This window comes from Leuciscus leuciscus, assembly GCF_965113295.1.
Source record: "Leuciscus leuciscus genome assembly, chromosome: 14".
Lineage (NCBI taxonomy): Eukaryota > Metazoa > Chordata > Actinopteri > Cypriniformes > Leuciscidae > Leuciscus > Leuciscus leuciscus.
In genome coordinates, this window is record NC_138738.1 from 31,586,117 (window position 1) to 31,602,716 (window position 16,600).

The 16,600-nt window shown below is 44.2% G+C and overlaps 1 protein-coding gene and 1 long non-coding RNA gene across 3 annotated transcripts in view; one reads left to right on the top strand and one right to left on the bottom strand.

The window, feature by feature from the left end:
• Positions 1 to 16,600, top strand: part of gulp1b (GULP PTB domain containing engulfment adaptor 1b) — a 93,644-nt gene that overhangs the window by 56,906 nt on the left and 20,138 nt on the right. Inside the window, exon 2 of one of the 2 annotated variants that reach the window (XM_082136070.1) lies at positions 421 to 504. The exons of the other annotated variant lie outside the window; for it this stretch is intronic. Coding sequence (XP_081992196.1) covers positions 421 to 504 — 84 coding nt within the window. The remainder of the gene's footprint in view (positions 1 to 420; positions 505 to 16,600) is intronic. 2 annotated transcript variants of the gene reach the window in all.
• LOC309473862 lies at positions 1,912 to 7,152 on the bottom strand. The gene is made up of 2 exons (XR_014197122.1): positions 5,483 to 7,152; positions 1,912 to 5,290 (listed from the first exon to the last, which is right to left on the bottom strand). It is a non-coding gene; the product is annotated as an uncharacterized lncRNA (long non-coding RNA).

Genomic DNA, 16,600 nt, shown 5'->3' on the forward strand with positions numbered 1-16,600 from the left:
CATTGCAACTGTTCTTCTAGATTTACTCTGACTCAGTTTTTCCTGTTTCTTCATGTAATCACTGATGGACTTGATGATGTGAGATCTGTCATCTTTGTGCGGAGCATACCGGCTGTTGTCAGACTCCTTGTGCATACAAAAAATCTCACTGGATTATTACAATTAATGGCTAAATGAATGTTTGGAAATTAAATTGATATTTCTTACTGACACACTACTGCAAAAGATATAAATAACTGGCTCAAAACCATTTTTTGAGGGGTGAAAATACTAACTGGCCTAAGATTTTTGTACAGTAGTGTATTTTTATTGTTTTGCCTCTGTTATTGACGAAATCAAAAACCCTTTGACAGTGAACATTTCATTGAGAATAACACCGCTTTTTCACAATCATTCTGTTCCTCTGTGCTTTTTCTGCAGGTGGTTTCTCATTGGAGTCCGTCCTCACCACACAGGCACTTCACAAACTCTGCAGAATGAACAGGGCTTTTAACAGGAGAAAGGGTATGCAAAAAGAATAGATTTAATTCCTGCAATGTCAGCTGCCAATTTGCCAACAAGCCTGACTGACTGATGAAGATGAATGTGCATTTATGAGGCTGGTTGAACTACAATATATATATATATATATATATATATATATATATATATATATATATATATATATATATTTATATATAAACTTGTTTTGAGTGACAGAATTCACTGTTACATTAAATTTACCTGAAAGCAAAGTCATTGAAGAACATGTTGGCTAAATGTTGTGTATTTGATTGCTAATTACGTTCGTTAGGTGCACCATAAGGGATGGAGTTCCTAACATATTTTCTTTTGGAAAGTAATTACTTCCAGGCCCAAACTGCATTAAAACTAGCTAAAATCAAGTTTCACCCCCACATTTCAGGTTTTCATAGCTTCATTTCTGGCACTCATCTCTGTTTTTTGTTTTCAATTCCAAAACTCCTCAACACACACACTTTGGATACTTTGAACATCATTGACAGACCTGGATTCATAGGTGACAGGTTTGCCTACTTCCCACAGAAAGTGTGCCTTCTAGGCTAATGTTTTATTAATGGCAGTGACAGAAGAGCCTCTGGACTTGCTGGCATGGTCACAGCCCACGTTTGGCGAGTTTATCTCCAGTCACAGACACTGCACTAGTAGGTTGCTTTGAATATTTCATAGCTCTCTATTGGGATTTGCTCGTTCCCTGAAATTATCGTTAAGTCTAAACAGGCACTCTCACTCACGACTCTCTTTCTCAGAAGGTGATAATGCTGCTTAACGAACTAGAAATTACGTGAGACTTCACATTCATTGACCTTTACAATCACCGAGAGACAGTTTGCTGTGTGTAAACTGTTCTGCTCCATTTGCCCTATTAATGACAAACGATTCAAAAGGAATATAATTTATTTTAGGCATAAACACATACTGTATGAGTTTGAATGATTCATGCCTCCTTAGTACATAAAAGTTCTTAAACTGTTAAAGAATTTATCCATGTTTACGTACTTTTTCCCCCTGCAGCTCAGTTGGAACTCATATTGTAGAATAAAACGTTAAAGTCTCTTTAATATTATTAAATACAGACCTTATTATTTTCCCACCAAAATTTTAAATTGCAGTTCTAAAACCCAATGTATAAATGAACCTGGAATGTGCTAGTGCATCATTAGGCGATTATGTAACTATTGAAACATTTGTGACATTGTAACTGAAATATTCAAATCAGGTAATTAAATCAAAATGTAACTAAATCAGTAGTTTCCGAGTGAGAATTGAATCAGGAAGTGCTGATTTTTAAGGCGTTACTTTACAAATGAAAAAATACTTGCTTTAAATATTGAAAATATTCTGCAAGTTATTTTTATAAATTTTATAAATAATTTTTATAATTGTAACAACTTAAAAACAAGCATGAGGTTATGTGCTCTTGGTTGGTTAAGTGCTTTTAGCTGGTTTAAATCTCCCTGATGGACCAAAACCCCTCTAAAACTATCAAAATCAGGATGACCAGTGGAAACTACCTCGATGGAACCCAGTGTTTCTCGCACTGCGTCGATGATGCTATTGGGGAACGCCCTCCACGTGAACCGGTGTCTGAAAAACTATCCAATCCCAGCAATCGAATTTGACCAGCAACAGCCTATGACGTCACTACTAGTGCGACCCGGAAGTATAAAAGGGCCACCTAGAGGTCATCCTCTTTTCGTCTGCCCCCAATTGACAAGATGTTCGCAAACTATCTCGCAGCTGGAGAGGCATCAGCACTAAAAGCTCCGGTCCTGCCTTCCAAGCCACTCAAGATGACATCTTGATTGAATGGCAGGGCATACGCGGCAGCAGATCAGGCTGGGGCTGCCTTACACACGATGTCTGTGTTACAGGCATACTAAGCATACTTCAGAGAGGCGAAGGCGCGCTCGGCTCCATTCAAATCATGCATTCTGCTGCGGTCCGAATTCACGCCCAGACAGCCAGAGGGGCCTGGCCCATCCCGGTTCGAGGATCAGAGACGGGGCCAGAGGTTCAGCGTCGCCTCTTGCGCTCCTCCTCCTACAAGGAGTAGGTCGCAGAGGAGTTTGAAATTTGTTGGAGACGATTTGCTAGAAGCTTTTTCATCCAGAGTCCCTCAGTATCTGAGCGTAGGCTCTTTAGAGTTTAGATCATCTACAGCTTATCTCTGTAAGGTCTAGTTTTTCACTGGTACTAGCCTTTTCTTTCTAGAGTCGTGTAGGCTAGGCCCGCCTGTGCATTAGGCGATAATGCTAGTGGATGTTAAGGGTAGAATAAATAGCAGCATAGGCAGCAGGCTATTCCTAAGCCTCCCATGCGGGTATATTCTGGGTGTTGTCAGACCTGTCTCTCTGGGAGAGAGAGTTGGAAGCAACGTTAATCATTCAACGTTCTTGAATGATTAATTTATTAGATGTATACGCCAGTCTGTTATTGTAGGGACGTCGACTTCACATTTTCACACTAAACATGACGCGGAACAAAACAAACTATGATTGGTTGCGTTACATGTCAGTCAGTCTTTGGCTGATATTTGTATTCTTTAAATACATAAGTGAATGTGGTTTGTCATTTAAGAAACCTTTATAATGATCATTCATGTTAGTTGATCTATAACGCACAATGGACGCCATGTTAGTATGCACTGTATTTCAGAGAATTGTATCTGTCAACACGTCAATTCATCCACTTCTCCCGAAATACTTTAAAGTGGCTGGTGAAGTGTGAGAAGAATAGAGTAAATTTTATAGTTACCTACACAATGTGTATCTAAACATGTCATCAATTTATAAATGAAAGGATTGTTATTGCCGCTTCCATAGCCACCAGTGTGTTCCATAGCCAAACTATAAATGTTGTTTTGCTAATAATTATGTGTATTTGAATGTCTGAAACCTAAAATAAACCTTATGTGGTTGGAAACGCAGAATAGTTGTGATAGGCTATATAACAGCGCTGAGCGCGTCTGTCTCTGCAGCGCCAGCCAATGCGCGAACACAGATTTGAATTTAGAAGTTGATGATCGCACGATCTGAACGTTCTTATCACTGGTGTGAACGATCGTACAAAGGGTTAAAAGTGGTAAAGGATGGAGCTAGACTCACTGCAGAATGTTGATTGGTTGACAGAGTATCGTCACTTGCGCGTGCTACAAGGGGAATGACAACATAAGAAGCGCCATTTTTTTAATATACAGTTGAAACATAATACTACCGTTATTGTGTCACGAAATGTAGTTTTAAGAGTTTTTCAGGTGAGAATGTAGTTGTTTAAAGCTCAAATCTGTGGTTTATTTTTAAAGATTTATGAAAATTTGGTCCAGGTTGTGAGATCCATTCCAGGCGATCACCGGGCGCTCGGCGCTCATTTACCCCGCCTGGAACAGCCTTTCCTCGGCTGATCCTTCTGACGTTTGCCGCTGACTCTGACGTCTCTGTAGTGGTTAAACATGAGATATAATTCGTCTTGTGTAGACCTAACGGGCGATCTTTGGTCTCGTGAATCTATAATATTTTCCCTGGCCAATCGTTTTGGCTGAGGGCTAAGTGAAATTTCATAACTTTTATATTTAGGCTATTTAACTTTACCGTTGTAACGTTAGACTAGAGCGCTGACTTTGTATGTTTGACTGAATTGTTTGCTTTATTTCTTATTGTATATCTTGTACTTTTTACTTATAATTTTATAATGGCTATTACTGATAAAACTGAAATTTAACAAAAAGAGACAGGGTTGAGTTTTGTATTTTTATTTTTTTATTACAGTGAAGATGATCAGAGTACAAATGCACATATTGCCTGAACCATATTAATACGTTTAATATTTTTAAAATTTAAACGAAAAGAGGAAGGGTTGTGTTTTATAACATATTTCGTTTTATTGTTGCCTAAAATATACATACAGAGATAACCGGAGTAGCAGAGCGAGCTGAGTGGCGCTTTCAAGAACGTGCTGTTCCATTTGCAGAATTACCGGACGCGCGTCCTCGGGAGTCATCCTGAGCCTTTGCGCACTTGGTATTGAGAAACGCCTAATGTCGGTGCTTGATTTCTTGTAACAAACATGCTGAGAAGCAAGAACAAGATCTGCTGTGTGTCATCCATTGTTGTTTATGTCGCTTTCTTCTTCGCGCGAAAATGACGTTGATCGCTTCTTTCCGGCATAGGCTACACCACGCCTATCAAGTAGGGTACTGTTGGCAGTAGAGACGCTAGCCGATTCATGGTTTACCGACCCAAACCGTACCGTACTTTACTGTACCGTACCATACCGCTCAGTGGCAACGAGCCATTAGGTACCGGTTCCATATTAGTAACGGATTTCTGTACACAACCCTAATGATATCTGAGGCTAATAAGTATCGCTATCAAGTAGCAGGCCTTCACAGGCCTCCTTGAAGGTGGCTCCACCATGTTGTGGATTTTATCAATAAATAAGATCATCACGTTTTAGGCTGCTTTTGAGCCTCCCTGATTCTAGCCCAGAGCCTGGTCATCTGCTTGATCTAGCTGGAGGCGCTCCCCTTTTCTAGGGTCCCTTGTTAGAGTGCCCAGCCTCCATGTTGTTTCAAAGCACTGTGTAGATCCAGGATTGAGTAGAGTTACTCCCCTTGTTTGGAAGGTTTATAAAGTTCTATGCTGAGTTCTACTTTCCAGGATGCCTGTCTCTATGATCCAGTTTCACTATTGGTTTTGTGAGAGACTCTGTTTATGAAAACAGACAGGTTGTTGGCAAGACTAGGTCAGTAGATTTGATCAGGTCAGCCTCCCTGGTGGCATATGGGGGTTGACTTTATTTCCCCCTCAGAAAGTGACTGGAAGGGACTCCTTTCGGACCCCCAGGCCATATTCCCTTAAAGGAACCCCTTCCATGGAAGCTGTTGGTTTCAAGCCCTTTAGCAGCCATGGTAGGCTTTTCCTTTTTTGGAGGCCTCTTTGAGGCTTATAGCTTGGGCAGTGACCGTAGGGAATAATGTCACTGACAGCCTGTATGTGACCCGAAGAGGGAGTGTTTTCTTTGCATTTCAGGTTGAAACTGCCAGTTCTAACGTTTTGTCAAGAGCCATAATTGGCATCCACTCCCCTCAACATGGTGAGATTGTACTTCATTCCCCAATAGCATCATTGACGCAGTGCGAGTTCCCTTTCAAAAGGGAACGTCTAGGTTACGACTGTAACCTCTGTTCCCTGAGAACTGCGACACTGCATCATTAGCCATGCCTCTGGGATGCCTGCTGAACAGTCCCTTCAGACGAAAGTGGATGACATGTTCTCTAGGCGCCCCTTTTATACTTCCGGGTCGCAGTAGTAGTGACGTCATAGGCTTTTGCCGGTCAAATTCGATTGCCATGATTGGATAGTTTTTCAGACACTGGTTCATGTGGAGGGCGTTCCCCAATAGCGTCATCGACGCAGTGTCTCGTTCCCTGTTCTCAAGGAACAGAGGTTACAGTCATAACCTAGACGTTTTGCCACCAGGGATGACCTTTATTTAGGTGAAGTTTTGCTATTCTTTTGCAAAAGGTTGAAACTGAAATCATGTTCACAAGATAAATAAGGCATGCCTGGCATAATAATAACTTTGGTAACCGGTTGTATTTTAACATCTAAATGAATGCACATTAAGTGACTTCATCCATGCACTTGCTTTTCACCAGTTGTTTTGAATGCTTACCCTTTATGATTATTTGTGTTTAAACTGACAGTTAATCGGTGGGAGCATTACAAAATGACCTTTAGACCTAAGCTTTGGACAGAGATGTCCTGCGGTGCAGTAACCTTTTCATAGCTCAGTGAGGTACAGGGAAAAGCAAAGGGTAAAGCTAAAAATGGACCTGTCTCCTTTGCACCAAGATTATTATTTTTTAGTTCAAAGACCAATGAACTACATGAACCTGTTAATTGGACCATTGTGATTTCACTTATACTTGCTTTAATATTTAAAAATATTTAAATGACCTAGTAGATCAATGTTATGAATTTTGGAGGTCGCAGGACTTTTTAAGAAGAGACTCTGTACTCTAAATTCTGTGAATAATTATGTTGCTATGTTTTGCCGTAAAAGGTTGTGGTGTCCAGAGTTTTTCTTTTCTCAAAATGTGGTGAAGGTGTTAGGTGTTCTAATAATCGGATGAGTGAAGAAAAACACACTTATCAAGTTAAAGTCACCATGAAAATAATGAACACCATGAATCTACAAAGCTGAAAACATTTCCCTAATGGGATACAACATTAATTTAGGGAAACATTTAACCTTCTATACGTACCAGGCTTCAATGGCCGTGGTTTGCCTTGGATCTCCTTGATCACTGGATCAGTCCCAGAGACTGACCGCTAGTTTGATGGATCCTCAACTGAGGTCAGTGTGAGCAGCTGGCACACCTAACACCCAACCTAATTTACATTAAAAACTAACAATAACAAAAGTCAAAAAATGGCACTTATCTGTCAGAGGCCAAAAGTGCAGGTGCTTGAGCACCACTTGGGTTCTATCTGTGCATGTCCTAACAGAAACTGTTCCAGACGGTGTTGTGTGCTGTAATATACCAACCACCTAAATATAATAAGGATTTCATCAATGACTTTTCTGACTTTTTGTCTGGAATTATGTCAAACTATGACAGGATTTTAATAGTTGTCATGTGGTTTACAATGTTATTTCAGATCACATGCCTGTATTATTTGAGATCTCTCTCCCCTATTATTCTAAACCGAGTGGACCAGCTCGGCGATTTTGCATGTTTAACTCTTCCACTGCTGCTCAGTTCCCTATCAGTCGCTCACGTTTGACATAACGTCAACGTGACAACGTAATTGGGATCACTTCAGGGAGCCCTATCAACTTCGAGTGTCTACAGAACGAGCCAATGACCGTTGGCATGCGTGAATCGCATTACGCGCCCTGCCCCGCAGCGCGGGTATAAACAGGAAGCGGGCGCACACACACATTGTCTTTCACTTCGGAGCCGAGAGGTTGTTACTTCAGTGCTAGCGCTTCCCAGCCGGTCTCGCTGGCTCTTCGTACTATCAGACTCTGCTTTGCGATTCAGTTCACCCGGTGTCCCCCAGCCTGTTCACCCGTGTTCTGGCGGACAATGCCCCTGTGCTCAGGGCAGAGATTGCAGTTCTACTGGCGAAAGACGCAATCGAGCCGATCCCTCCAGCCGATATGAAGACCAGCTTCTACAGCCCGTACTTCATTGTACCCAAGAAAGGCGGTGGGTTACGACCAATCTTGGGCCTGCGTGTCCTGAATTGGTCCCTTCACAGGCTGCCGTTCAAGATGCTTACGCAGAAACGCATTTTCAAGTGCATCCGTCCCCAAGATTGGTTTGCAGCGATCGACCTGAATATCGCAATCTCCCTCGACACAAACCGTTTCTTCGCTTTGCATCCGAGGGACGGGCATATCAGTACAAAGTCTTACCCTTCGGGCTGGCCCTGTCGCCCCTTGTCTTCACGAAAGTTGCGGAGGCGGCCATTGCTCCCATGTGCGAGCGTGGTGTTCGTATCCTCAACTACCTCGACGACTGGCTTATTCTGGCTTATTCTGGCCCAATTGAGAGAGCAGTTGTGTGAACACAGGGACATGGTGCTCAGTCACCTCAGCCACCTGGGGCTTCGGGTCAACTGGGAAAAGAGCAAACTCGCCCCCGGGCAGAGGATCTCTTTTCTCAGTATGGAGTTGGACTCGATCAACATGTCAGCGCGCCTCACAGAGGCCCATGTCCAGTCAGTGTTGAACTGCGTGAGCTCGCTCAGACGCAGAACAACGGCACCATTGAAACTTTTTAAGAGGATCTTGGGGCATATGGCATCTGCAGCCGCGGTAATGCCGCTCGGATTGCTTCATATAAGGCTGCTCCAACACTGGCTTCACGATGGAGTCCCGAGATGGGCGTGGCAGAGCGGCTCATGCCAGGTCCAAGTGACCCCGCACTGTCGCCAAACTCTCAGCTTGTGGTTGGACCCTTCGTTCCTGCGGGCAGGTGTTCCCCTAGAACAGGTGTCCAGGCATTCTGTGGTCACCACGGATGCCTCTGTCACCGGCTGGGGGGCCACGTACAACGGGCATGCTCTGTGTTTAGGTCTGTGGACGGGGCCTCAACTGCATTGGCACATCAACTGCCTCGAGTTGTTAGCAGTACATCTTGCGCTGGACCGCTTAAAAACACCGCTACTCGCGACAGCCCCTCCCTGGCCCATTCCTCTGAGGGATGACCTGCTCTCTCAGAGATGGGGCACCCTATGGCACCCGTCTACCAGACCTCTGGAAACTCCATGTCTGGTCCCTGGACGGGACGCGGAGGTTCTAGGTGACCTACCCCAAGCGGTAGTTGACACCATCACTTCCTCTAGAACCCCCTCTACGAGGCGCCTCTATGCGTTGAAGTGGAACCTGTTCGTTGAATGGTGTTCTTCTCACAAGGAAATCCCCAGAACTTGCTCGATCAGAGTCGTGCTTTCCTTCCTGCAAGATGGGTTGGAGCGAAGGCTGTCTCCCTCCACCCTTAAAGTGTATGTTGCCGCTATCGCCGCACATCACGATGCAGTTGAAGGTAAGTCGCTGGGAAAGTACGACCTGATCGACAGGTTCCTGAGGGTGGCGAGGAGACTAAATCTGCCCGCTCTCTACACCCTCTTGGGATTTGTCTCTGGTCCTTTCGGCACTTCAGAGACCACCCTTCAAGCCTTTACAATCAGCTGAGTTAAAAATTCTGTCCTGTAAGACAGTACTCCTGGTTGCTTTGACCTCCATCAAGAGGGTAGGGGACCTGCATGCATTTTCGTCGACGAATCGTGCCTAGAATTCGGCCCAACTAACTCTCACGTGATCCTGAGACCCCGGCCCGGATACGTACCCAAGGTTCCTACCACTTCCTTCCAGGACCAGGTAGTGAACCTGCAAGCGCTGCCTTCGAGGAGGCAGACCCAGCCCTGGCTTTTCTCTGTCCCGTTCCCGCTCTACATCTGTACGTGGATAGAACGCAAAGCCTCAGGAACTCAGATCAGCTCTTCGTCTGTTACGGAGGCCAGCAGAAGGGAAAGGCTGTCTCCAAGCAGAGGATGGCCCACTGGATAGTGGATGCAATCGCCTTGGCTTACGAAGCCCAAAGCGTGCCCTGCCCATTCGGGTTGAGAGCCCAATCCACTAGGAGTGTTGCTTCTTCCTGGGCGCTGGCACACGGCACCTCGCTGACAGACATCTGTAGAGCTGCGGGCTGGGCGACACCTAATACGTTCACTAGGTTTTATAGCCTACGTGTTGAGCTGGTTTCTTCCTGTATGCTCCCTTCAATCAGCCAGTAACACCGAAGTTCCCGCTTTAGTGTCGGCTTACTGCGCCACTCCCCTCCACATGGAGCGGATACGTGCGCTTTTTTTGCTCCAGTCGAGTTACCCAATCAGGCGAACCCTGTGAGTTCCTCCGCACCCCTTCGGCGTCGGACGCTCTGCAACGTCAGGCCTAGTGCTTGTATGCTTGTGTAACTTATGCTAGGCTGGGTTCCATATGTGGTGATCCCTGCGGCGATCCCATATGCGTATTCTTCCACGATCAGCTCCCTGTGGTGAGCCTGTGTCTTTCCCTTGGCAGAGTCCGCTCTGCCGTCCCTGTCTGGTGTTGCCTCCCCTTCTTAGGCTGGAGCCACCCCAGTGACATTCCATATGTTGCACATCCCCTAATCGGCCAGTCCATAATGTGTATTCTCCACATGCTACCTCCCTTCGGGCAGGATGTGGCTTCCGCAGCGTCCCTCTCCCCTGGAAATATAACGGAACAGCAGTTGAACTCCTCTACACAGGCCTTAGGCCCCAGCCAGTGGCATGTGCTGCGCTGGATGTGGCAGCAACCGTGGCGTTTTCCATGGGATCCCAATTACGTTGTCACGTCAACGTTACGTCTTGGTTACTAATCTAACCCTCGTTCCCTGAAGGAGGGAACGGGAGACGTAACATCCCGTCGCCACCATTGCTGACCATCGCTGTACGGCCGTCACGATCTCGGCTCCTCAGTGAAAAACAATGTGTGTGTGCGCCCACTTCCTGCATATACCCGCACTGCGGGGCGGGGCGCGTGACGCAATTCACGCACGACAACGGTCATTGGCTCGTTCTGTAGACATTCGAAGTTTATAGGGCTCCCTGAAGTGATCCCAATTACGTTGTTACGTCTCCCGTTCCCTCCTTCAGGGAACAAGGGTTACATTAGTAACCGAGACGTTTTCTACTGTTTTCCAAAGTTTAGATGAAACTAATTTTATGCCCCCCTCCTGTTTTAATACCGAGGAGTTATCCTCACTGTTTGATTCTACCTGCCAAAGTGTGTTAGACATTGTTGCACCTTTTAAAGTTATGCGTTCTAAGCCAAAAAGTGAACCATGGTTGAACGATATGACTCGTCTGCTGTAGTATCACTGCTGTAGATACTACTGCTGTCTTTAACCAGTTTGAGCCTGTGTCTTTATTTTTTCTGAAAGATATCATTGATCAAATTAAATCATCCGCCTGTCCTACATATGTTGTCCCTCCACGTTTTTTAAAACAAGTTTTTGAAACTATTGGGCCTAAAATTCTAGGAATTATAAATAGCAGTCTGACCACAGGTGTTGTACCACTGGGCTTCAAACATGCAGTGGTACAACCACTAATAAAATAAATAAAATATAAAATAAAATAAAACCAATCTTAAGACATTAGTTTTCTCCAATTACCGACCTATTTCTAAACTTCCATTTCTTTCGAAATTATTATACAGAAAGCTGTATGTATTACAGTAGCAATCTTTTTTGGATTTACATGGAATTTTGGAGGTGTTTCAGTCTGGATTTAAAGCCCTTCATAGTACAGAAACTACACTTTTAAAAGTTTTAACAACCTCTTATTGGTCACAGACTCTGGAGATTCTGCTGTTCTAATGCTGTTAGACCTTACAGCTGCATTTGATACCATTGATCATAATATTCTGATTTCTAGGTTGGACCACTGTGTTGGTATCAAAGGTATTGCTCTAGAGGGGTTTAGGTCATATCTGTCTGATAGGAAGTTTTCTGTTTGCCTTGGAGACTTTGTGTCCCCATTGGCACCTTTTCCCCCAGGGGTCTATTCTTGGCCCAATGCTGTTTTCCCTGTACATCCTGCCTTTAGGGTCTAACCTAAGAAAGCATGGCATTTCGTTTCATTGTTATGCAGACGACACAACTTTATCTTCCATTGAAACAAAAGGATACCAGCTCTTTAAAATTATTGTTGGACTGCCTCACAGACATTAAAGCTTGGATGGCCATGAATTTTTTTATATTTTAACAAGAGTAAAACTGAAAGAATTGGGTTCCTTACTTCCGTACGTTAAATCCTCATTTAAAACTTCTAGGAGTAATGGACAGTGATTTTAAACTTGAAAAACAGATAAAGTATGTGGTTAAAGCCAGTTTTTATCAGTTAAGGCTCTTATCTAAAGTGAAACCTTTTTTGTCATTTAAAGACTTTGAAAGAGTTATACATGTTTTCATCTCCTCTCGATTGGACTATTGTAATGCCTCTATGCTGGTGTCAGCCATGCATCTCTCTCACACCTGTAGTTAGTGCAGAATGCTGCAGCTAGACTATTAAAAGGGATACGTAAGCGTGATCACATTTCTCCTATTCTGGCCTCCCTTCACTGGGTTCCAGTACGTTTTAGGATTGATTTCAATTCTTTTGTGTTTGCTTATAAATCCTTAAATGGTCTAGCTCCGACCTACCTTTCTGACCTTATACAACAACATGTCCCATCGAGGTCGCTTAGGTCGGCAGATTGCATGCTCTTGGCTGTCCCTTGAGTAAGGCTGAAACATAGGGGAGATCGGGCCTTTTCAAGTGCGGCCCCTAAACTATGGAATAATTTACCATTGTCTGTGAGGCTTTTACTTCAGTTTGAGAGCTGTGTGTTTTTGTCTTGTTTTTGTCTTGTTTTTGTTGTTGTTGTTGTTTATGATTTTGGATGTATAGCAATTTGGTCAACTTCAATTGTTTTAAATGTGCTCTAGAAATAAACTTGACTTTGACTTTGACGTGACTGCCTGCCTGCCTAAGTTTTGTTGACATCCGCCTCATAATTATCTATGCAGGAAAAACACTGGTGTCACATGATTATTCAAATGATTGTCATGACAATGAGACTGTCATAATCTCTTTGATATGTAAATAACATAGTATTAGCTTTTTTTAATTTGTAGTGTTTGTCTAGACAAGCATTGCTATTATTATTGCTGAAGAGACCCATATAAAAGCCCCTTGCAGCTTGTTGAACAGAGATGTACTTTATTATATTTTTTGCCTGGTTAGTCCAATAGTCAGAGTGATCCGACCTATGCACCTACTGTATGGGGTCCCCGGTTATATATTTTGATGTAGAGGGCCCTAAGGTATTTTTATTTAATATATATATATATATATATATATATATATATATATATGTATATGTATATGTATGTATATATATATATATATATATATATATAGTTAGGGACAATAATTTGATTGTATTTAGGCTACCTCATCTTTGTATACATTACATTTATTTCTAAATTGGTATATCTGAAATTATCTCTTAATTTGGCAGCAGTCTACTGAGGGCAGTAAGTATAAATATTGAAATTAATTGCTTTTTTCCCCCACATATTTAATAGTACTACCAAAATTGCTAATGGAACCAGTAAGAAAATTTTAATTGTAAAGCGCAATTGAAATCAGAACTGGAATTGTTTAATTCCTAATGGTTCCCAACCCTGATAATGGGAAAACTGTCAGTCCAACTCTTTCATTGTGCTAGTAAGTTTTGCATAGGCAAGCACAGGCATTTTCTTCAGAAACTGTTAAAATCAAGTTTCATAGGTAAAGACATTTGTGCCACCCAAAGCTGTAAGCAGTTGAGTTTTTCATATGACATTGCTGCAGCAGGGAATGCCTGAGCATTCGTCCTCTCTCTGTCGAGCATTAATTGGTGTGCGGTACGAGAGTTCAGCTGATTAATGTGTGTGTGTGTGTGTGTGTGTGTGTGTGTGTGTGTGTGTGTGTGTGTGTGTGTGTGTGTGTGTGTGTGTGTGTGTGTACCTGCGTGGTGGTGAATGCTGAAGAGCCTGTGTTATAAAGGTGTCAAATAAACAGTGAGAGAGCTGTCTCCTCTTTGGCACAGGATTAGACGGCTTGTCAGCTTCATTATATTATTGTTTTTTGTTGGCATCGCAGTTCTTATACTCTAAGGGCCATCTCTCTTACTCGCTGTCTCTCTTGGTCTCCTTTAGCCTCTATGCCCTTAATCTTTTATTCTGTCTCTCTCTCTTTCTCACCTACAGTTTTTTTAGTTTCTCTTCATTTTTCTAAAGCCGTGCCCTGCTGAGTCAGGTCTAGATCACGGCAGCATGCACTGACCATAGAGCCAATTCATCAACTCACAATTTCACTCCCAGCTCAAGGGAGAAAAGAAAGAACAATGAGGGGCTCTTCATCAACACCTACAAGGGCAATAGGAAATAAAGCACAACATGTCAGTCAGCCCTCTAGGAAGAAAATGATGCTGTCTGTTCAGGGTCTTCCCACCTTACCTAAGTAATATTGGCATACACTGAGGTCCCTGAAGTTCCAGGGGGACCCCTCAAGGAGGTCCATAATGAATAAACGGCCTATACCTTCCAACACGAGGACATGGAACAGCGAAACATGACAAAACTATACCAAACTCAAATTTCTTCACTTTCTGGCTCAATCTAGCTTCCATAAGTTGTGGGAAAAAACACATCTCTTTAACCTGGCATACACATAGAACATTATCAATTTCTATGACTCAAATCAGTTAAAGGATTGTTAGACTGCATAAACTAGGTCAGCCGGAACCGGGGACACTTCCTATTACACCCGATGTGCTCGATACATCACAACAAGAAAGGCATCTATGTTAATATTAGTCTCTCTGTCGGAACCGGGGACACTTCCTATTACACCCGATGTGCTCGATACATCACAACAAGAAAGGCATCTATGTTAATATTAGTCTCTCTGTTTATCCCGAGGTTTACTGTAGTCAGCCGAATCCAGGCCGTATCCACATCAGATGGTGGACCTGTGCCCAGACACGGCCACAACGCATGATGTAGTCAGCCGGATCAGGGCAGTATCCACATCAGATGGTTGACCTTGAACCAATACCTGAACTTAGGCCCTGTCCACACGGAGACGCGTTTCACTGTATACGTATACATTTTTTATCGTATTGGTGTTTCGTCCACACGGATCCGGCGTTTTCGGAGACTGAAACCGCTATTTTTTTAAACCGGGTCCCAAGGTGGATAAATCTGAAAACGCCGCCCTTGCGTTTTCGTGTGTACGGCCAATCCGTATATTTTGCGAAAAGATGATGTCATCACACCAAGTGTCAACTAGTCAGACACCGTTAAGTCACAGCAACTACATTTATGGTTTTTCATATTGTTGTAACGGTAAAAGATGAGGAAGCAATTGCAAGTATACTCATTTATTGAAGTGACAGAACAAGGAACAAATAACAGCTGAGACACAGGATGGTAACGCAGGGACCCCGATGGTCAGATGTTCCAGTGCAGACGGTGAAGTGGTGCGGTGAGAATCCCAGGTGACGAGTAATCCAAATCCAAGGGAACACAAACAGGAACAGGAACAGGGCAGGCACAAACTCGACACGAAGACTGGGAACACAACCGGGAAACCACATACAACGATCTGACAGGGGAAATGAGAAAGTGGTGAGTATTTATGGGGTGATGAGATGAGCTGCAGCTGGTGACGGGAGTGATGAGCTTAATTGTTGATGATCGCTGATCAGACGACCCGCCCACACAATCAATGCACAACACACACATGACAACAGAACACGAGACAAGAAGAAGACAATGGATTTATGAACCGTGACAGTACCCCCCTCCCTAGGAACGCCTCCTGGCGTTCCCAGGCTCCCTTACCTGTCGATTGTAATCATCGATAAGGGAGTGATCCAGAATGTCTCTAGCAGGTACCCAACTTCTCTCCTCCGGACCGTAACCTTCCCAGTCCACCAAGTACTGAAATCCGCGTCCCCTTCGCCTCGAGTCCAGAACACGATTAACCGAATAAGTAGTCTCCCCATCTACGAGTCGCGGCGGGGGGGGAACCGGGGCTGGCGGATTAATGCGTGCAAAAAAAACGGGCTTAATTTTAGACACATGAAAGACGGGATGAATCCTCCTGTACACTGGAGGAAGATTGAGGCGGACTGTCACCGGACTAATGATCTTAGTGACAGAGAACGGGCCAATGAATTTGGGTGCAAGTTTATTGGAAACGGAGCGGAGCGGAATGTCCTTAGTAGAAAGCCACACTTTGGAACCGACGACATATACGGGAGGCCTACGCCGGTGGCGATCGGCTTTGGCCTTGGTGCGTGCCCCCACTTGGAGTAGAGTCTCACGGGCTCTAGTCCAAGTGTGGTGACACCTCTGGACAAAGGCGTGGGCGGAGGGGACCGCGACTTCGGATTCCAGACTAGGAAAAATAGGTGGCTGGTACCCTACACTACACTCAAACGGTGATAGGCCCGTGGATGACACTGGCAACGTGTTGTGGGCGTACTCCACCATAGACAGTTGCTGACTCCAAGAGGAAGGATTCTTGGACACTAAACATCGCAACGTTCTTTCCAAATCTTGGTTGGCTCGTTCGGTCTGACCATTGCTCTGGGGATGGAACCCGGAGGACAGGCTGACAGTCGCCCCCAGAAGTCTACAAAACTCTCTCCAAAATTTGGACACAAATTGGGGTCCTCTGTCAGAAACCACGTCTGTCGGCAGGCCATGAAGCCGAAAGACGTGGTTAACGACAATCAACGCTGTCTCCTTGGCTGAGGGTAATTTGGGCAAGGGAATGAAATGGGCCGCCTTCGAGAACCGGTCCACCACGGTTAAAACTACCGTGTGACCCTGGGAGGGTGGGAGGGCGGTGATAAAATCTAGAGCGATATGGGACCAGGGTCTCGAAGGCACCGGCAGCGGTTGAAGTAACCCATCCGGGGGCCGATTGGAAGTCTTACCCAT